General features: G+C 42.3%; 1 protein-coding gene across 2 annotated transcripts in view; it reads left to right on the top strand.

Moving 5' to 3' along the window:
- PTPRG (protein tyrosine phosphatase receptor type G) overlaps positions 1-23054 on the top strand; it is a 796984-nt gene that overhangs the window by 768835 nt on the left and 5095 nt on the right. For both annotated transcript variants that reach the window (XM_072650205.1, XM_072650203.1), the window contains 5 exons: positions 2158-2251; positions 4150-4226; positions 4697-4825; positions 13212-13358; positions 14371-14513. In XM_072650205.1, the coding sequence (XP_072506306.1) occupies positions 2158-2251; positions 4150-4226; positions 4697-4825; positions 13212-13358; positions 14371-14513 (590 nt within the window). The remainder of the gene's footprint in view (positions 1-2157; positions 2252-4149; positions 4227-4696; positions 4826-13211; positions 13359-14370; positions 14514-23054) is intronic.

The following is a 23054-nucleotide window of genomic DNA, read 5'->3' as shown; positions in this document are numbered from 1 at the left end:
AGCATACTTTAAATCTTTAATAGCTTGTAGAAAGAGGAAAGAAAAGTAGAATTTATTTCAAAGTTAACCCCTGAAAAGCACCATAGGTATTTTTCATGAAGGTTTGATGTGTCCCCACTGTAAATTAAGTTCACCTTAAATGCACGGCAAAGTGTCGGCTTTACTTATGGAAGAGATGGAAATATCACATTTGGGGAAGGGGCTTTAATAGCTTCAAACTATGCTAAGACTTTTGGAACACCATGAACGTTCTTGTATGCATACTCGTGTGTGTGTGTGTGTCTGTGTGCGTCTGTGTGTGTGTACATGTCACCTCCCCCAGGAGAATGGAACTGCCTTAAGAGGAGCAGTTATTTCACTTTTGCATTTCTACCCCCAGGGCCAACCACAGGGCATGGCATACAGTGAGCACTTAATAAGTGCCTGTTGATTATTGATTGATTGGTTGGTTAGCATATACTATGTGCAGTATACTCTCCGAGGCACGTGGGGTGATGCAAAAATAAATAACAGAATCTCTACCTTTAAAGCACTTCCAGTAAATGAGGGATAGGAGGCAATAAACAGGTGCACCGTTAAATATTATTAAAATTAAAATATCAATCAGCAACTATTAACTAAGTGCCTACTATGTGTCAGGCACTTTGCTAGGTTCTAGGGGTATAAGTGCAAAGAATGCAACAATTTCTACTCAGTTTTGTATTCTAATGGGGCAGACAATCAGTCCAAGCATAAACATATACAGTAAATACGTAAAACATGTATGAGGCAGCTTGGACATGGTGAATAAAAGGCTGAAGTACTGGCAAGATAGCAGGAGCACGTGGTCAGTCAAGACCGTTTTCCTTCCTGTGGTTATGCCCTCTCCAGAAACCAGCTCCTGCCATTTGAATTTCTACTCCAGGAATGAAATCGCCAGGCCAATTAGAGCAGGGAGGAAGGGAAAATGATAAATGAGCCAGCCCTGCCTCCTGTCCCCGCCCCTTGCTCTATTCACGTGGTATTTCTATTTCTTCTCTGAGTAAAGCAGACACTTGGCAATCCATTGACGGAGGGACACAGAACAATTAAGCAAAAATACATTAATAATACAGAACTTTATGGAAAATCCTTCATGTGCCTTCTTTTGTAACTTTTTCTTACCTCTTTCTATACTACCCCTACCATTCACACTCGCCTCTCAGGAACATTCATCCAACAAACAGGCCAGCTCATTCAGGTGGAAAGACTTATAATTGATTCTTTCAGGGGCCCTAGTCACCTTAGATAGAAATAGAAAGGACAACCGACAAGAGTCAGGGAAAACCCAGGCAGAATGAAATCCAAGAATCCTTCCCAGATCAAATGAACTATTGGCTGGCCTCAAAGCCAGGAAAGCCTGGGTTCAAGTCCTGCTGCTGCCACATGCTGCCTGTATGACCCTGGGCAAGTCACATAACATCTCATTACTCTAGGCACCCCTCTAAGATTCTAAATTGCAGAACCTGGGAGTTCTCTTTGCCAGTAGAATCACTGGTCTAACTTCATCTCCTCCCTACACTTCCCCTTCTGCCCCCCATCACAGGATTACCTTTACTTTTGGAGAAGGAGGCCTTTCCCTGTAGGGTGGTAACTGCTAAATGGAGAGGGGAATAACAGAAAGCTAATGAAACCAGCCTTGGAGTTAAACCCAGTTGCTCTAACATAGGGGATGGGAAGCCATCTCTTTTGGCTTCTGGTCCCAGAGGGCTCAGACCATGTCTGGTTTCTCTGTGGTTGTATCATAGCCCTAAATATGTTCTTCTTTATTGTAAATCATTCTTCAAGTCAACCAGTTAGCTCTCATTTATTAAATACCTACAATGTGCTGTACTCACAGAAAGGCAAAAACAGTCCCAGGCGTTCAGGAGCTCACAGCCTGGTGAGGGGAGAAAACATGCAAAGCCCTTATTCCCTTATGATCAGTTTCAAATGAGAGCACCATGCCTCACCTTTAACTGGGAGCTTACCCCTGCCCACCTCTCAGGTCTCCAGGAATCACAGGAAGGTCTACACTCCCCAGACGAGTGCCTCCCCCATTCTAGTAGAAATGTGGCATTGATTGTGACCAGTCACTGGTCTGTTTTGCCAAGTAGTTTATGAGTGCGGATTATGGAAACACATCTTGTTTTCTTTCAGTTGGTCACACAATGTAACGCAAAATACGTTGAGTGTTTTAGTGCACAGAAAGAATGTAACAAGGAGAAGAACAGAAACTCATCCGTTGTGCCAGGTGAGACTGTCTGTTATCCAGATAATTACTGGGGGTGGGGTTTTGGTCATGGATTGTCCTTTGTTCTGCATGGAGAGGCAGCTGTTAGCATGGGGGAAACAGTAAGCTTTATCTAGCTAGAGTTGTCACAGACCTTCCCAACAAAAATGAATGGGGTTAAGCAAAAGCAGGTGGCAGCATCCATTAAGGCAGCCAGGTGGTACAATAGTTAGAGTGCTGCAGTCAGGTCAGGAAAACAACACCCACCTTCAAATCCAGCCTTAGACATTTTCTCACTGTGTGACCCTAGGTAAGTCACTTAACTTCTCGTGTAAAAATGAAGGGGTTGAATTCAGCAGCCTCCCATGTGCCCTCTACCTCTAAACTGATCATCAATAATACTATTGAGAAGAAGGTGTGGAACACAAGAAAGCATACTAGGTCTGAAGTCTGAGGACCTGGGTTCCAGCTGTTACGACTGTGTGACATTGGACATTTCACTTCCTTACCTGTAAAAGGAGAGGGTTGGATGATATGACCTTTAAAGTTCCCTCTGCTCTAAATCTATGACTTAAATGGATTAGTCTAGTTTTTGCTCATTTCAAGTTTCTAAATATTAAAATTCTGCAGTTTTTTATCCAAGTGGGTATCATTCAAGTCTTAACTTACTTAGATAGGAAGGGTCATAGATTCCAAGCCAAAAAGGATTTCAGAGGTTGTTGAGACTAACACCCTCATTTTACAGATGGGGAAACTGAGTGTCAAAGAGGTTCAGTGACTTCCCCAAGGTCGTAGAGCTAATAAGCATCCCAGGTGGGATTTAAGCCTAAGTCTTCCAGACTCCTACTCCACTATTCTCTATCCATTTATAAATTAAGGACTCATGATTTTCTCAGTATGAGTATTCTCTGAAAATAACTAGAAAAGAGCCTTCAAGAGTCACTGTGGCCAAAAAATTGTTAGCATCCCTCCTTATAGATACAAGGTGTCATCTGCAATGCACCTGGTTAAATCTTTTGGGTGGGTTGTCCAGTTCATTTTCCTGGGGTAACAAAACCCCTTCTCCCCTGCCCCAACCTTGTAAGTCAGGGTATGGTGGTGGATGCCCTTGAGTTCAGGGTTCTGGAAGAGATTTCTAGCATGAAAGTCAACTAATAGACAGGAATCTCATCACCTATAAGGGGCACTAGTTTCTCATCTAGGGGCTACAGCTTGTGTAAGAAGATGAGAAAGGAGCAAAGTACTGGATTTGGTTTGGTTTGGTTTGATTTTGGGAGACAGTCAAGGTTAAGTGACTTGCCCAGCGTCACACAGCTGATAAGAATTTCAGGGCCAGTCCTCTACCCCAAAGTGCTATTTTTACATCCAAATGTGGTTCAGTAGAAAGAGCCTTGACTGTGATGGCCCTAGAGGTGACTGGCTCAAATCCTACCTCTGGAAAAAAAAACCACATATACACATATATACATATATGTGTGTATGTATGTATATATATATATGTACACATACACACACATATATTACCTTAAGCAAATCACTAACTTTGCTCTGGGCCTCCGTTTTCTCATTTGTCAACAATAGGCTTGAACTAAGACTTCTAAGGTCTCCTTCAAGCTCTAAATCAATAACCCTAATGTCAAGAATACCTCGAAGCCTTCTACAGTCATTGCACACTTTGCTCTTGGCCATATGACCCACAAGGAATACCTTTCCAGAGTCAAATGTGATTTCTGAAATGACTGTTCTAGGAATGTGCCAAAGCCTTTCATTTTGCCAATAGCACCGAGATCTGCTGAAAATATAGACAGCTTTGGGATCAGGGTGGGGAGAAGGACTTAACTCATTAAAGAGATCTTGCGCAACTCTGTTGCTTCCATCTGTATAATAATGATGTAATGCTTTTGCTTTTCCCACCATAGCCGAGCGTGCCAGAGTGGGGCTCGCACCCTTGCCCGGAATGAAAGGCACAGATTATATAAATGCATCCTACATCATGGTGAGATGTCAACTCTTAATTATAAATAAAGTCAGTTAAACTAGAAAGGGTTAAGAAGAAGGTCCCAATTATTTCTTAATAATCCCAGAGGGAAGCAGGGGTATTTCTGGAGTGTGGACCCTTGAAGAGGGGGCAGCTGGGGGAAGGGCACAGAACTGCTTCCACAAGGCAGGGTGGCCCCTTTGGGTAGGTTTGTTTGTTGCTTTTTAAGATAATTCATTTTGATTGTTAATTTCACCCTTCCACATGTTTGAATAAACGTTGAAATTAGTGTGAAGCAAAAGCAACAGGGGGAATTGCCAATGGAAACCAAGTTGGAGGGGAAAGTGGCTGCGTGTTAGCAAAAGTCTATTTCCAAAGGAGTCAGCTGCACCGGCTGCCTTTTGCAAACCCGTTCGCGCTCTCTCAGCAGAAGTGTCTGTCAGGGAGAGCACAGGTGTCACCGTGGGTTTTTTCCTTCCCCATTAAAGGGCTATCATAGGAGCAACGAGTACATCATAACCCAGCACCCTCTGCCACACACCACGAAAGACTTCTGGCGGATGATATGGGATCATAACGCGCAAATCATCATCATGTTGCCAGACAACCAGAGCTTGGTAAGGAAAGCATGATGGCTGCTGCCCACCAGTGATGGGACCATGGAATTTCTTGGCTATCTTTGCAAGCTGGCTCCAACACTGCTTTCTACAATGATTTCACATGATTTCTACTCATGCACTCTATAGGACTGCCTGATTGGTGCCTTGTTGTTTCTCATACACAAGGCTTCATCTCCCACCTCCATACCTTTGCATAAGCAGTCTCCCACACCTAGTGTGCTGGCCTCTTTCACTTCTGCCTCTTGGAGTCCCTAGCTCCCTTTGAGGCTCATCCATGTGATCTTGGGTAAAGCATGTCTTATCTCTGAGCCTCCATTTCCTCATTTGTAAAATGAGCGTGTCGGATTTGATGACCAAGGTCTTTTTTCCTAATCTCCCAGGCTACTCTCCTATACACACTCCCCCTCCTCAACATACACACACCCCATACACATATGCACACATGTACATAAGCATTTATATTTATTCATCTATATACATATGTTTTCTGTCATACAAAGGTCCCTAGCCACCTTTTTTTTTGTCATGGGTCCCTTTGGCAATCAGAAGCCATGGACCTCTTCTCAGAATGATGTTTTTAAGTAACTGAAGGAAATACCAAGATGCAGTTAGCAGTTAGTGAGAATAAAGATATAATCTATTTTTTCCCATCCAAGTTTACAGAACCTCTGGTCTCTCTCCACTGTCCCCAGGTTAAGAACCTCTGCCCTAATAGAATGTAAGTTCTTTGAGGTTGGGAATGATTTTTATTTGTGCTTTTGTATTCTCACTGTCTAGAAAGTTATCTGGCACATAGTAAACTCTTAATAAATGCTTATTGAATTATATTTAATTTTAAAGCCTAAACAAAGAGTCTGCCTCTGACACTACCATTGTGACATCAGACCTCAGTTTCCTCATCTGAAAAATAAGGGGACTAAAGTAGAGGGCCCCTGGAGTCTTGTCCAGCTCCAGATCTGTGCTCCCATGATCCCTCTCATGGTTCAACCCATGGACGTTACATGCCCAGTATTTGTCAGTATTCTGCCATGGAGGGTGGCAGAGATCTTTGAACCATGGAATAAAATCCTGGTTCTTTTCCTGACCCTGCTGCTGGGTGCTTTTGAGGGCATTATTTAATTGTTTCACATCTTGCTTTTCCAGAGCTGTCTCACACTCAACCCTACATGTTCCAAGCATAAATGATTTCCGTTGAAAAATTCAAATATAAATGCATAATGACATGGTCTCACATCACAGCTTCAACTTTCCAGTGGGACGTGACAGGAAGGATGGTTTGGGGAGAAGGGGGTGGCTCTGTAGAAGGAGGTGAGGGAGGGCCCTGGGAGCATGACCTTCTTCTCTGCTTCCCCGAGGCATTATTCCATCTTCCTCCCCCGTGGGCCAAAGTAAGAGTAAAGAGAGAGCTGTGTTTGAATGCCCCTTACTGTATGACCTTCCACAAATCACTGACCTCTCTGGGCCCTGGCTTCCTGATCTTACAAAGCAGAAATCATAGCCAGTCATAGACTTGGAGCTAGAAGGGACTTGAGGACCATGGAAGCCAACTTCCTCATTTTACAGATGGAGAAACTGAGGCAGAGAGAGTTTAGCCAGCTTGTCTGGTGTGACCCAGGTAAAAAGGGGGAGAGCTGGGTTTGGAACCTTGATCTTCTGACTCAAATGCAAGCCTTCCTATCACAGCCAAAGGGTTAATGATTCCTGTGGTATCTGCCTCATAGGGTTGCTTTGAGAATCATGAGGGAATCATAGCTTTGGACCTGAAAGGACCCATCAAATCAAGTACCCTCATTTTACAGATAAGGAAATTGAGGTCCAGGGAGATTTAGGGACGTGACCAAAGTTACTCAGATAGTAAGTAGCAGAGGCAAAATTTGAACTCAGGTCCTCTAGCTCCAAATTCAGTGCTAGCCCATACATCCTTCCTCCTATAAGATAGAAAAAAGAGCTTCAAAAGTCCTAATATCATATATAAAGGCTAGATATTAATGTGGAGTGACATAGTTAATACTGTAATCCTCATGGATAAGACTAGCACCAAGGCCAACCAGAATCGAGTCTGTCCTCACCTGGCAGGTATACCCTGCTTCTAAAATTGCCCCCGCCTTGAGAAGTAGCCACAGGTCATTAAAATATCCTTGGGAACCGTGAGCATCAGTAAAAGTCTTGAATCCCAGGAAGGGAGCATGTAGCTGAGTACATAGGTCCTGATGACATGCATTTGACTGTCTTCCAGTGAGTAGGAAGGGGTGTCTTCCCTCCCTGCATTGCGTGCTGGAACTCTGATAGCTGCCCGGGCCCGACAGAATGAAAACAGAGCTGGGAATCGGAGGCCTAAAGCTGGAGTGTCAGTTTCCAAATGAGCTGGCAGCCGGGACCCACTCCACTTGCCTTGGCACTGGGAGCTGGGGGCTGGGCCTGTTGGGAAAGCATCATTGGTTAGCTAAGGCAGAATTCTGTCGTTGCCCCTTAGCAAAGAAAGATGGTCCTCCAGACCCACTTTGGAGCCTCTCGGCATGTGGCCAAGTACAAAGCCCCTGTCCTTTAGGGTTGGTGATCACAGGGAATTAGAGTGGAGTAACCCCTTGGACCAGGGCATTGAATGTTTCTCTGTGGGAACCACAAGAAGCAGGACCTTGCCTCAGGATTCTCCCAGTGCTGCCTGCCAAGAAGAAAATCAACTTCCCCCACCCCTGATTTTACCTGGAAGGCACTGACCTGACTTAATTACTAGGAGTGTTCCACTGTCTTTCGTGCCAGTGGCCCCAGTGAGGGCCCAGTAGAAAGAAAGGCTGTAGGGAAGGCCTTGAAGGCAAACACTGCATTAAAGTTTGTTGACTGAGTGATTGACCATTGAAATTACAGGTAGTCGGCCATAAGTCAAAGCAATGTGTCCCTGATCTGCCCTTGCTTAATTTGGGGCAAAAAATGCCAAAGCTGCCAGGCACTTGAGCATCTGGGTTAAAAATGAAACGTTTAGATTATCATCATTTTGTAGTTCAACTTGGCTGGCTTTTTGCTGGGTACTTGGGAAGGCTCCAGATGCCAGAGGTAGACAGCCTCTGTTCGTGGTCTCTCCCTACCCCCAACATACCTTCTCCTGATTCCCAATTAATATGACCATGATAATGGCATCTACTTAGTTATCTCCTAGAAAATCTTTTTTTTTTTTTTACAAGAGCTTGGAACCAAGGGCCTCCTGACCCCAAGGCCGGGTCTCATACCTCGATCCCACCCTGTTGGTCTCAGCCCCTTCCACTCCCATTTGTGTGGATCAGGAAGTATTTTGTGTCTCACTTAAGTTATTAGACTAAAATCATTCTCAGACTTGGGGATGAACTGGGACAAAAGAAAACATTTATAATAGAATTATTCTGGTCAGAGCTTCCTGCTGCTCCCTTATTGGGTTTCCCCTCTGGAGATGGCAACTAGGTAGCAAGGTGGATAGATTGTTGGACCAGAGTCAGAAGGACCTGAGTTCAAATCCAGCCTCAGACATTTATTAGCTGTGTGTCCCTGGCAAAGTCACTTAACCTTCTCTGCCTAAGTTTCCTCATCTGTAAAATGAACTAGAGAAAGAAATAACAAACCACTCCAGTTTCTTTGCCAAGAAAACCCCAAATGGGGTCAAGGAGAATTGGACATGACAGCATAGGATTCTTCTCAGTGCTTCACACCCCATCTCAGAAATCATCTAGAGATAAGCTGCCATGAGCAGCTTTTTAGAAGCATTCTTAAGCCAATTACAATTCTGAGTTATATCTGGATGTTAGGTGTAATAGTGGACAGAGTGTTACACTTGGAGACCTGAGTTCTAATCTTGCCTCAGATTCTTACTAGCTGTGTGTTCCTGGGTAAGTCGCCTTACTGCTATGAAGCCTCATTTCATTGTAAAATGAGGGGATTCAATGTGAGGGCCTCTAAACATCCTACCAGCTCTAAAGCTGGGCTTGACTAATCAATAGTTAGGCTAAAAGGCAGGATTGTGTACTAATATGTACACTAATATGACTTGGAGCCTGGAAAATTAGGTTTAGATCCCATCTCCTATGCCATGTAGCCATAGGCCAGTTAATGGACTTGATTGAGGCATTTAGGTAGCACAGTGGATGGAACACTGGCCCTGGAGACAGGAAGATCTGAGTTCAAATCCAGCCTCAGACACTTACTAGCCATATGACCCTTTTTGCCTCAGTTTTCTCATATGTAAAATGAACTGCAGAAGGAAATGGCAAATTCTTCCAGTATCTCTGCCAAGAAAACCCCAAGTGAGGTCACGAAGAGTCAGACACGACTGAAACAACTCAACGATAACAGAGAGTTTTTTTTTGTTTTCCCCCCTAAGCAATCAGAACCTTCTCCCACAGGCAGGTATGGGTCTGTCTTAGAGAATATCCATATTGGTTGCTCAGGATATTTTTTACAAAGTAAGTATGTACTGGGACACCAGCTTCACCTCCAGGTTATTACAAAGGATACCTCCCTTTGTTGTGATTTCAGATTCTGCTTACACCACAACTGCCTGCAGCCTGTCTCATTATTCATAGAACAAGCATTTATTAAGTGCCAGATACCAGGCTAGATGCTGGATGTACAAAAACAAAACTGTTCCTGCCCTCAGGGAGCTTATATTCTCTTAAGGGGAAATTCCTCCTTTCCCGTGGGTTCAGGTATCATCTCCACGTAGAAGACTCCCAGATCTATATATCCAGTCAAAGTCACTCCCTTGTGCTCCAAACCCACATCACCAGATGCCTAGTGGATGTCTCAAACTCAACGTCCTGTGGGGACAGGTCCAGAAGAGTGCTTGTCACCTTTTCCCCAAAACCCATTCCTCTTCTGCTCCTCACTGTGACACTCCAAGGGACCCCCATCCTACCAGTCATCCCCACCACCATGGCGGCATCATCCTTCCTTCTGCATTCTCTCAGCCCTCACAGATCTGATCATTTCTGAGGTCTTGCCATTTCCATATTCACATCCTCTCTAAAATGCGTCCCCTCTCCTCATCACCTTGGCCATTGCATTCACCTCTGAAATGGTGTCTCCCAGCCCCAGCTCATCCCAAAGATTGCCAAAGATATTTTTCGTATTACGTTGCTCCCCACTCACTGAACACCAGTGACTTATTACCTCTGAGATTAAAAATAACCAGACTAACAATAGCTAACATTTGCATAGCATTCGCTACGGTGCTAAGCACTTTACAAATAGAATCTCGTTTGATGCTCACAACAACCTCGGGACGGAGGTGCTGTTTTAACTATTCCCATTTTGCAGAAGAGGAAATTGAGACAGACTTGCCTAGGATCACACAGCTAATAAGTGTCTGAGACAGGTCTTCCTGACTCCGGCATGGGTCTCTATCCAGTGTACCATTTAGCTACCCTCAGATATGAGCTCCTATGCTGGACATTCATAGCCTGGACTCCCCGCACCTTTCTAGCATTCTTACACCTTACTCCCCACCACAAACTCTACATCTGGTCTTTCTGTTCTGCTCACACAATACTTTATTTTCAGACTCCATTCCAATGCTCTGGCGGTTCCCTATCCCTAGAAAGCCCTCCTTCCTCAGTTCTACTTCTTGGAATCCCTGAATTCCTTCAAGATTCAGTCTGTGTGACCTTGTACATGAGGCTTTTCCAACCACTAGGACTTTCTCCTCCTGGGCTACCTTTTATCTACTTAGGGGTCTTGTATATTCCTACGTGCATATTTGGGGCCTGTGCCTAAAATGTAAGCATCTTGAGGGCAGAGGTGGTTTCACTCCTGTCTCTGTATCCCCAGGACCCAGCATGATAGCTGACATATGGTAAGAGCTTCACCAGTGTTTATTGATTGGCTGACTGATTGAGAGGAATGCATAGAAATACAGAATTAGGTGCAGAGGGGGCAGATCTGAATGTTTCCTGCAGGAGGTGGCACATGAGTTGAACTTAAAAGGAATCTGCATTTTCTATAAAGTATGGAAGTGAGGAGGCATTGTAGGCAGCCTGGGAGTGGGGAGAACAGAGCACTCAGTCTCTATAGTAAATTACCCCCAAGAGAGCAAACCCCTTTGGCTGCCTTTATCCCAATTAGCTCACTTATTCCTCCTGAATGAGGTAGGAAATACTGACATTACTTGTATTCTGGTTCATTTGGGATGTCTTGGCAGAGACTACTTTAATAATTCGCTGTCCTTCCAAAGATCCCCCATTGCATTTGCTGGGCCAATCAGTATTGATTGTATGACAGTTCCTGCCTTTGTACAGACCCAGCTCAATCTCTGATCTGTCTCAGCCCGTATGCCGAGTTTTAAAAATAAAGTGGATTTGGCAATAAGCTATTGAAACATGAAAGGGTGATGAGTGTTATTGGACCACTGGCTCATTTTTAATTCCCAAGTGCAGGATGAAGCAAAGTTCTCTTGATTGGATACATTATTGCTTTTTTTTCCTTCCTGAATTCTTATGGACAAGATGAGTGCCAGCCACAAAGGGTTCTGGGAGAAGCCAAGCAGTTTCAGGAAAATTTCCAAATAAATCTACAAGATTTGGAGCAATTCAGTGTGTATTATATATTTGCCATTTTCATTTATTACATTGGGGGCTAGAGTCAGCTCAAAGCCAGGGTGCCTTGGGTTCCATATGTGCCTCTGATCCACATAGGCTGTATGACCCTAGACAAGTCACTTACCATCTCGTTTCTCATTTTGACTAAGTTAAAGTGAAGGTACCTGCCCACCCTGGTAGCCCTAGTTTACTTATCTGTAAATTCCCTTTAACAATGATGTCACTATCCTATTCCATACCTATATTGGTACATCCCTACATTAAAACAAAAACACCCACCTCTGCCATTGTTCTGTTTGCCAGCTGGCAGCCAGCTCTCTCAAAGGTCACACATGATAGGACCAGCATAACTTTTAACTTTTTAGCCTTTCACAGTTCATTACATAAGCCCCAAGGCTTGTAGATTTAGATAGGGAAGTGAACTTGGTGGTCATCTAATCTGACGCCCTGATTTTCTAGATGTTGAGATGAAAACCAGGATTTGAACCCAGGTGACCCTGAATCTGGCACCCTTCCCAATGTTCCATGTTATCTCTCCTGGTGTATGTGATATGTGTGAATGTGATAAGTATATTTAAAATATAGAAATTCTATATATATAGTGATGTAGTATAAAGTAGTCAGAGGATCTGAGTTCAAATCCAATCTCTGCCACTTATTACCTATATAACCTTAGGCAAGTCCCTTTGGGACCTCAGTTTCCTCCTGTGTAAAATGAGGGGTTGGACCATATCACCTGTGTGGTTGGAGGCAGTACAGCACAATAGAAATTCAGTCACTGACTTTGGAGTCAAAGGACCTTGGTTCAGATTGTCCTCTGACATACCGTAGTGAATGACCTTGGGTAACTCACTCCAGGTCTCTGGGCTGTTGCTCTCTCCTCTCTAAAATAAAGAGGTCAGACCTGGTGGCCTCTTACACCCTTTTCACCTCCAGATCCGTGACTCTGTCATTCAATGACCTTTAATGTCTAAATCTCTGATTCTGTAGGAAGAATTATGAATTTTGCACAAGTAGTAATCCATTGTCTACCCCTCACTCCCTCCTCACCTCAAGCTCTTAGAATCCTGCTTCTTGTTATTCAACTGCATCCAATTCTTCATGACCTCGTTTGGGATTTTCATCATGCCTGAGGTGGCCTCATTTAGGGTTTTCTTGGCAGAGATATTGGAGTGGTTGGCAATTTCCATCTCCAGCTTATTTAACAGATAAGGAAACTGAGGTAAATAGGGTTAAGTGATTTGCCCAAGGTCACACAGCTATTAGGTGTAGAAGGACAGATTTGAATTCAGGTCTTCCTGACTCCAGACACTCTATACCCTATCCACTGCACCACCCAGCTGTCCTTAGAATCTTTAGCTTCCTTCCAGACACAGCACAAGTACCATCTTCTGCAGGAAACCTTTCTGGATCTCCTCAGTTATTAGTACTCTGTCCTTCTTGCAATTACTTCATTGATACTTTGCATATACTTTTTAAACTTAAGTGTGTATGTGTTGTATTCCATCCTCCCCCTCTTCCCTCCCACCCCCTGAGCAAAATAAACAAGGATATACATTTCTTGAGGACAAGGACTGTTTTGTTCTCTGATTTCCAGTGCCTTTCACAGTGTCTGGTACCATGGTAGATGTTTGTCGAATTCAAATTTTGAACTGATTACTGATTATTTCAATTGAAAGAGAGAGACAGAGAGAGAAAGAAGGAAGGAAGGAAAGACAAGGAAGTGAGGAAAAAGAAGGAAAGAGAAGACATTGTTGTACTTTGTGTATGATCAAGAAAAGAAAATGCTTCATGACTCAGCGATAAAAAGTGTTTTCTTCCCTCAGGCAGAAGACGAGTTTGTATATTGGCCAAGTCGGGAAGAATCTATGAACTGTGAGGCCTTCACCGTGACCCTCATTAGCAAAGACAGGTTGTGCCTGTCTAATGAAGAACAGATCATCATCCATGACTTCATCCTCGAAGCGACACAGGTAAAGATCCCAAGACCAGTGGGTCACAGACCCTGGTGGGCTACAGATTGGCCTTCCAAGTCCCATTGACATTAGCCATCAAAATCAAGAGGCTTTCCACCCTCATTTTTCCATGCAAGCTTTTCAGAAGAATTAAAGCAAACTTATTTTGAATTTTCCTCCCCTTTAGAGATTATCTTTTTGATATTTTTTCCAAGTTGTGCAGCAACACAGCCTTCTCCTGATGCACTGGGCACAAAAGAAGACTATTGATCTAATTACAATTTTCTGGAGCTTCATACTTTCTCTGATGTTGGAAACATAAGCCTTATGTGCAGTTTGCATCAGGAAAGCAAAAGTTAAGGTTGTCCTTGCATCCGTGTAATTTGGAGCACATGGGACCACCTTAGAGGCCACAGTGAAGAAATGGCCAGAGAGCTGGCCTTGGAGTCATGCCTCTGACACAGACTGGCTGCGTGACTGGTCACTTGGCCTTCTAGTGGCCCGGTTAACTCTCAGAGACTCGAAGTGGCAGAGCAGGTGCCCATCTGCGTTGGGGGATAGAGGTCCTTTACAGGAAGCTAAATTTACAAATCTATTTTCTTTCCCTTCTACCTCCCCCAGTTCCTTCAAAAAAAAGTCCATGTAGTAAATAAGAATGTTGAAGCAAAACAAACCCTAAGTCCATCACCTCTACATCAGAATATTGTGTACCCCTCTTTTTGTATTCCATTGATAGGAGGGTAAACAAGGATGTCCTTATATTTTGTTATAAGGTCTAGATTACCCCAACTAGAAGCTCCTTCCTTCTCACATCCTATTGGTTTCTTGTTAGAGTTATGGTGGGGGTCTAAAACCCTAGACAGTCACTGGTGCCCAATTATAGGCTTAGTTTGCCTCATTTTGCCTTTGCCAGAGTTATTGTCCTCTCTCAGAAGCAAGCTCTCAAGATGGTAGAGCATTGAATTAAATGGATAAGCTTTGATTGAATTAAATGGATAAGCTTTGACTTGTTTGTCATGTTGGTTTTTAGGATGACTACGTCCTAGAAGTCCGACACTTCCAGTGTCCCAAGTGGCCCAATCCAGATGCCCCAATAAGCAGTACTTTTGAACTTATAAATGTCATCAAAGAAGAGGCCTTAACAAGGGATGGGCCCACCATTGTTCATGATGAGTGAGTATGCTTCTTCATTTGAAACATGAATGCTCTTTGTGAATTAGTCACTACTATGGTAGAAGGAGTAGGAAAAATCTACTTCTCTACTTTTGTGTGGATTTTACTGATTTAATTTTATTCATAAACCCATATGCACATACAAAGGTATAGGTTTCTTGTTAAATTACATTTCATTCTTGTTGCCATTATAACTCGCTGATTGTTTGCATCAACCAGTGTGTCTCTAAGATTTTAATTCCCTCAGAGATGAAGGCTGTGTCTAAGACTATAAAGTACTCTTATTTAAGGACTTGTAGCTTCCGTGTATTACAGAATCTGAGTTGGAAGGCACTTTGGAGGACTTTTAGTCCAGCCTATACCAAGGTCATCCAATCTCTGAAGACTCCAAGGGGGAGAAAGGGAGGGAGCCCACCACCTCCAGAGACAATCCATCTCCACTTTTGGCTAACTCTAATTGATAATTATAGGCAGCTTTAAGCCTAAAGTGGACACTCAACAACTTAGATATGTTTCTCCTCATTCTATCCTTTGAGAAAGGTCATTCTTAGGGTCAGAAAGACTTAGGTTCAGGTCTCACTTTGACACATTTGGGCTGTGGGACCCTGGGCAAATCACTGAGAGCGGGTGCCAGCCTGAATTGGTAAAGCCTTTGTCGAGGAGTTTCCTATGCCAATGAAATAACTGGCCCAGTCTCTTGCACTCTGAGGTCAAAGAAAAAAGTCTGATGCTTTTCCCACATGACAGAAAGCCTTTCACATCCTTGAAGGCAACACATTATGTCCTTTTTCCCCCTGCCAAGACTATTCTTTTCCAGGCGAAATATCTTCAGTTCTACATGGCACAAGCTCACTGCCCCCTCTTGACCTTCTCTGCCTGATTAATGTTGGTGTAGCTTAAATGGCCCTTACTGGACCATCACAGTATGTCAGGTGTCTTTTACATTTTGCCTATTCCATTCTGAACATCATAGGACCCCAGATGTCAAACTGGAAAGGACCTTGGAGGTCATCTAACCTTACCCCTACATTTTACATTTAAGGAAACTGAAATACAAAGCACTGAGGTGACTTGCCTAAGGTCACATGGGTGGTAAACATCAGAACTGGAATTTGAACCCAGATCCCCTGCCTCCAGAGTCAGCGCTCTTTCTACTGTACAAATAACTGGGAAAGAAACTAAAAAAACTTTGCAACAGATTGCCTGAGACCTTTCCAACAGTTGCTTGGTGACTTGGTTTCCAAGAACAAGCCAAGTTGCCAATCTCAGATTCAGAGCATAATGAGAAAAAGAGGGGTAGAGTCACAGAAACCTTATGGCACATGAATATCACTAGTTGTCCTTCGTGGCTGGTACAGGCCCATGGAGCCACTTTTTGACCCTGGATCCAGTGATCCATGTGTCTGACTGATATTTAGATAACGAGGCCTAATTATGAGTTGCTTTGTTCTACTTTCAATCCAATGGCTTTACGGGTACTTGGAAGCCATAGCTCAATCTCAGTGCTACCATTGACTTCGATTATTCACCATGTTAGTTAATTCAGTATCTGTGGCCAACCAGACTTGTTACAATCATAAGTTATCAAGAGAGGAAGCATGGAGTAGAACACATCAGTGCCTACCCCAGTTTGAGTTTCCACTTTAGTTATATGACCATGAAAAAGTCACTTGACCACCCTGAGCCTCAGTTTCTCAGCTGTAACATATTTGTACCATCCAACTCATAGGGTCATAGGAAAATCAAGTCAGAAAATGAAAGTAAATGATTTTGTAACAACAAATATGAGCTCTTCCACATTTTGTTTGTGGGTTGTTCACTAAGGCAGAGATCAGTGGAATCTCAAAGCTTGGCAGGTTATGAAGGGATGAGTTCTCATCCAGACTGGGGCAGATGGGACCCTATTGCATCATGGAGAAGTAGAGGAATTGCTGAATGTTTTTAGGTATGTGCCATGGAATCCTTGGAAGCTGCTGTTTCTCTGGATCCTTTGGTACACATGTTCCCAAAGGTTCTGCTCCAAGATCCCTTTTCGAGTAATGCTTAGATTTTCTCTTATCAGGGTTTTATTAGTGGTGCAAAATCAACCTCCCGTCTTGTTCTGGCTTGATGCCATTTCCTTTGGCGTGAGGTCTCTCTCACTTAGATGTTCATCTGGTGCTGATCTCCATTTAGATCAGGGTTGTGTTCTTCTGGAGTGACTCTTCTGTGATTGTGACCCTTTCCTTATGGCCTTAGATGTTGGGGATGGGTAGTAGTGGGGCTATTTGTCTATGCCCTTGTCTATGCCTTGGCAAATTGTGACCTGATAATTTTCACAGATATCTTGTGACACATTCACACTACCCAATATCACACATTTCAGCTTCCTTCAAAAGAATTAAACCCAACTGTTGATTAGCTCTTGGAGTTATATGTATACTTCATTAATATAACAAGCTATTTGAGCTACATACGACAGCAACAATTCCTTACTAATTAATACAGTATTGATTTGACTTGGATTTTCCAGTTACTGAAGTGTCAGTTACTAAGTCTACCCGCACCTTCCAGTTCCCATGTTCCATGTTGGAGTAACTATCGTCATTCATAATCCTTCTATTACAGGAAACCAGACCTTATTTCTATTGATATCTCATGTTTTTATTTCTGAATGTACCCTTCCCTTCCCCTGTCCATGAGAGGTTAAAAAACAAGTAAAGAAGAAGCAAACAAAAGCAGTTCAGTACACCTGACCATTTTCAATATTCCACACTTCTCATACACCATATTTTTTCACATCTTCTCTGGAGTCAAGCTTGATCAACCAATTCAGTCAACTAAACAGTAAGCATTTATTAAATTCTTCCATGTTCTAGGAATTGTTTTAAATGATAGGCTACAGATACAAAGAATGAAACAGTCTCCTACTCTTAGCAAATTCATCGTGACTCTTGCCTACACAACAAAAAGCGCAGTGACAATATGAAAAACTACAAAGTTATTTAGATCCTTGTAGATGGCCTCTTTATGTAAATCAGGGCAAAAAATTCGTCATGGGGCCTGAAGCATCTTTGATCAGAAAAACAGAGGTGCTGCTCAATTTCTACAGAGCTTTCCAGTGTCCAACTGATTTCCCCCATTGGGTCTTTTACTTAAGTTTTCCCTCTAACCTGACTCTCCTGAGTTTTCATGAGCTATGCTGATTCTAGGAAAGTTCTACCATTTCTGCCCTTGGAACCCCACACTCACAGTTAAGCTACAGTGGAGGAACCTGGAGGCATTTTAAGTTGATAGTACACAGTTCCTCTTGTGCTTCATGGAGCAGAGCACTGCTAGACTTCCAAAAAGGCTTGACTAGAGCTACTCACATGCATACGGCTTTCAGGCATGTTTGTTGATGTCACAGGAGTCTGTGCCCAATGCTTAAAGGTGACACCTCTGGATGTTAAGCAAATGTAGCTGAAGCTGAACACGACCCCATTGTGAAAGCCCTAGCTCTTCCTTCCTGAAGGAGTGAAACATCAAATGTGCCCTAACCCAATGGATTTTTAAATGCCAGTCCTAGGTGGACAATGCTTCCCTTCATCCTGAAATATTTAGGGACAGATCTCTAAGAAAGAAAAAAAGGTTTCCCTGTGAGACACCAATGAAATACAATGCCACCTCACTTATGGAAGAGCATCAAGGCCAAAGAGCTGACTTGTCCAGATAATTTGTCTCCAAAGCACCAACTTTTATGTGAATGATTTCTAATGGAAATATTTCTGGGACTGACCCTTCCCAGCTTCATTCATTGAAAGGCAATTAAGTCAATTCCTGATGACTTGGAGTTATCATGTACCTTGTTTGTTTGGACAGTTGCAGCAGTAATATGGGGAGCTTCAGGGTGGAGGAGAGCTTAGACCAAATGGTTTTTTTGCCCCTGACAGCAAAACTCCTGACATTATAAGATCACCACTGAAATCCTAACAACTCCTATGCCCTTCTCTGAATAAAGCCCCTCCCTCTTCACCATGCTTTTCACAAACCTAGTAATAATTTATCATTATCGGCTCCATCAACTTCCTCCTCTTCTTTTCAGGAGTAGGTGGGGGACTCTGGGTGTGGAATACTGCATATGCTTTCATACTCTGATGTTCTGTGAGTTGATTTTTTGCTAAACTGTTTTTTTGTTTTTCTCCTCCTTTACTTCCCCCTGTTTTTTGGTTAAAAGGGCTGGCTTTGTTATAAGGGTTGGGGAGGTAGCAGGGACACATTTAGAAATGAAGGAGATGTAAAAACAAAAGATCAACAAATTTAGGTGGGGCAATGGACAGAATGTCAAGCCTGAAGTCAGAAAGACTCATCTTCCTGAGTTCAGATCAGGTCTACTAACTGTGTGACCCTGGGTAAGTCACTTAACCCTATTTGCCTCAGTTTTCTCATCTGTAAAGTGAGCTAGAGAAGGAAATGGGCAAACCACTCTAGTATCTTTGCAAAGAAAACACTCAGTGGGGTGACAAAGAGTATGACATGACTGAAAAACATGAGCAGCGATAACAGTCAGTGGGGATTTTGATATGATAGGGCTTTATAAAGGTGGGAAGGAGGAATCAAAACTTATATGTAGATTAAAACTCATAGACTTCATCTGAGGTAGGAGCATCCATACCAAAGAAATCAATGAAATAATAACATTGAAGCCTTCATTAATTATAAAAATATAATATGTGTATGATAAATATAAGTATATATAAATAAATAATAAAATTTTATTCTGTATATACAAATATGGTATATTAAAATTTTCAAAGCACTTTATGGTCTTGGATATTCTGTGACCAAATCTATGAAAATTCATTTGAAATATTGAGAAAAATCAGAGATAATTGCTACTTTCTTTTTAGAAATTATTTTTCAAAAAAAATACTAAAACATAGCATTCAAGTGGAAAGAGATATTTCCTGATGGGAAGATCACCTAGGTGCTCTTAATTACTGATGACGTTGTGCTATCCTAAGCCCAAGAATGCTGCATTCTTTTCAGTGAAGCCTACCATTATGCAGAAGAAACCAAGTGGATGAAAAATGCCTATTCTCCAATTGCTAAGCAATTGAATGGTCAGTCCATTGAGTGTTTGTTGATATGTAGGCAGTTTTCAGGATGTTCAATTCTTTGTGACCCCGTTTGGGGTTTTTTTGGCAGAAATATTGGAGTGGTTTGCCATTTCCTTCTCCAGCTTTATTTTACAGATGAGGAAACTGAGGCAAACAGGGTTAAGTGACTTGCCTAGGGCCACGCAGCTTAGTAAATGGCTGAGGCCAGATTTGAACTTGGGAAGTGGACTCTTCCTGACTCCAAGCCCAGCACTCAATCCACTGCTTCACTTAGTAGCCCTTAAGTTTTTATACATCAGTATACATACATGGAACAAACATTGCAAATAGAAGATAAGTTGGACATATTTGAACAGGAGGAAAATAGGAATTGCATTTGATAAAATATAATGTTTTAAACAGTCCGTAACATAAAACCATCCTTTTAGCCCACATTATCCCAACAGCTATCTATGGTTAGAATGCTATGACTAGAAGCAGAGGGCCAGCCTTAGCATCACAAAGTCCTAGGGTCAAGGCCTGCCGCTGACATCAATGGATTGTGTGACCTTGGGCAAGTTACTTAAATTCTCAATGCCCCCAGTCACCTCCATAAGTTGGAGAACAAGTGATGTTCTGCATTGCTAGAGGATGTTTTATAACAATAAAATTCTATGACCCACTCCTTCCCCATCTTCCTCGTGGGTAACCTATGTCTCAGGTTCATGGTAACCAAGGAAGGAGTGGGCCAAAACATGAGATGCTTTGAAGCTACTGGGGGAAATATCACTTCCTTGTGCCAATGAAATCACAGGTCCAATCTGAAAATTATTTTTGAGGTAGTTAATGAGTTTTTATTTATCCATTTACTTATTTAAAGCCTATTTGTCTCTCCCACTCTACCCCTCCCCTTGATTAGAAGAGGAGGGGGAACAGGGATGTAGCAAAAGTAAGGGATAAGAGATGGAGAGCCCAAGTGCTCTACTGCTTCCCACTGAATCTTCAAAGACTTCCAGCAGGTTAGGTGCTCTGGAAGAGGGAAAAAAACAAAAACAGGGATCACATTGCATGAGATGGTCAATCAGGAGGCTTCATCCATCCTCAGTCACACACACACACACACACACACACACACACACACACACACACACCCCTTCATACACTCATTTATGCACCTACACATTTGTAAATGGGTCTTCATCAACAATTCAGCTCTGACACAACAAGTAATTATTAAATACTTACTATGTACTCATTGGGCAGGTTAGTGGCACCATAGTATGTAGATCACTGGACTTAGAGTCACTTACCTTTGTGAGCTCAAATCCAACATCAGACACTTACTAACTGTGTGACCCTGAGCAAGTCACTTAACCCTGTTTGCCTTAGTTTTCTCATCTGTAAAATGAGCTGAAGAAGGAAAAGGAAATGGCAAACCACTCCAATATCTTTGCCAAGAAAACCCCAAATGGGGTCCCAGAGTCAGACACAACTGAAAATGATTGACCAACTACAACCAAATGTGCTCAGTCCTGCAATGAGCACCTGGGTATAAAAAGAAAAGTGAAACATTCCCTGACCCCCAGAACCTTTTTTATTTTAGACCAATATTATGAAATGGTTTTATGTGAAAACAAAAGGCTTCCATTGACTTCAGTCCACTTCTCCTCTTCCCCATCAATCATGCAGTGTTGGAGCTGTCAAGACAGTGAACTCCTGTTCTACCTCTGCGAAATGATTACTTTGGAATGCCAGTCAAAACTCTTTAAGGTTCTTCCTAAGATACTAGGATTTTATTAAATTATTAACATTTTTGCACCATTTTTAGAACCAGCATTTCTGTTATGTTCCATTTAATGAGCTCTGGCTTCCACGCATGGGATACGGTGTCCCAGATACTAAAGCTCACTCTCATTCATTCTTGGCGCCACAATTTAATCTGATAGCTCACAAATACTCTTTTTTTTCAGGTGCCTTACTTCGAAATAAACATCATTTTCAGAACATCACAGACTCGCTTTCTCAATCGCTAAATCCACCTCATTATGGCCAATTAAAAAAAACCACAACTCATGTTCCCAGTGGTATTCTGAGAGTCTCCCATTATGTGACTAACATTCATTGAGGATAGTAATCAGTCATTTTGGGTTTTTTTCCCCCAAAACAATTCTCCTCATCATACATTAAGCTAAGTGAGTAAGGACAGCTCCATATGAAAATAACATTACTCATTGACCCTGGAGAAATGCCAACCACCATCCAAGTCCTCTATGGAAAACAACACTAGGCTCATTTCACTCATTCAGCAAAGATATTCTGAGCACCTATGATGTACCATGGGCTCTGCTAGGTGCTGTGAAAGTATGGTATAAAGCTAGGGGTAATAAATGCATTTCATTTGTACCAATTGTTGATGATCTGTCCTTGCTGCAGACCTTTCTCCATAAAGAAAGATATCCCCAATATATTTTTTTCCTCAGAGTTCATATTAAGCATCTTTCACTCACCTCTAATACTTCATTCACAAGATCACAGGATTGAGAGCTAGGAAGGCACCTTAGAGATTTTCTAAACCAGTCTCCTCATTTTACAGACAAGGAAATAGACCCAGAAAGGCTGGGTCATTGTGGCAAAGCCAGGGTTTGGAATTAGGTCTTTACCTCTGAGTTCAGTCTCATGCCACCATACTACATGTCATTCTCCATCTTTGCTGGAGAGAGAACTTCCTTCATTTTCTTCCTGAGTCTTCAAATTTAATTTTTTTTCTTGTCATCTCTAAGCCTTTTATCCCTAGACACAGTTATTTTTTTCCCCAAGGTTCTCCCTTATCTTCCTCTGAATAGGCAACTATGATTTACCTTTCTGGTACGGGAACTCTCTCCAACAACAGGAGATTGAAGACTTTATATATAGATAAGGCCATTCATAATAGGATGGAGATTGTTGTGTACAGAGTATATGCAACCACTTGGCTCCCCATCTACTAAATGTTACCTCCACTAGGAAAAGTATCGTAGATTTAGGGAGCTAGAAGGGACCTTAGAGGTCATCTAGTCTAAACCTCTTAATTTAAAGATGTAAATCTATGATTTAGTAGATAATCCTAGGGACTAAATCATATCAGCTGTTTCTCTCCTAACTTAGAACACATACTCCATTCAATACTCTAAGCCTTCATTTCCCAAACTAAGAACATTAGGGGGCTCAAAGTCTACTAATAGAAACCATAAAATCCTGATCCTTGGAACAGAGCAGGTGAGGGAAATCAAGGAACAAACAGGAAATTAAGCCTATCGTTCCCCAAAATCACCACTCATTATTATTGTTACATAATTTAATATTTTTAAGGAAAAATAGCTGTCAATGAAGTTTTCTTGGGAATTTCCTATTCACATCTCAAAGGTCAGACCCAGAAAGGCATCTTTCTAACTTTTTTTCTGTTTACATTCTATCTACAAGAATTCAGGCAACCTCCTCTTCCCAT

The sequence above is a fragment of the Notamacropus eugenii genome, chromosome 3 (assembly GCF_028372415.1).
Source record: "Notamacropus eugenii isolate mMacEug1 chromosome 3, mMacEug1.pri_v2, whole genome shotgun sequence".
In the NCBI taxonomy this organism is placed as follows: Eukaryota; Metazoa; Chordata; class Mammalia; order Diprotodontia; family Macropodidae; genus Notamacropus; species Notamacropus eugenii.
This window is presented reverse-complemented; position numbering and strand designations above follow the sequence as displayed.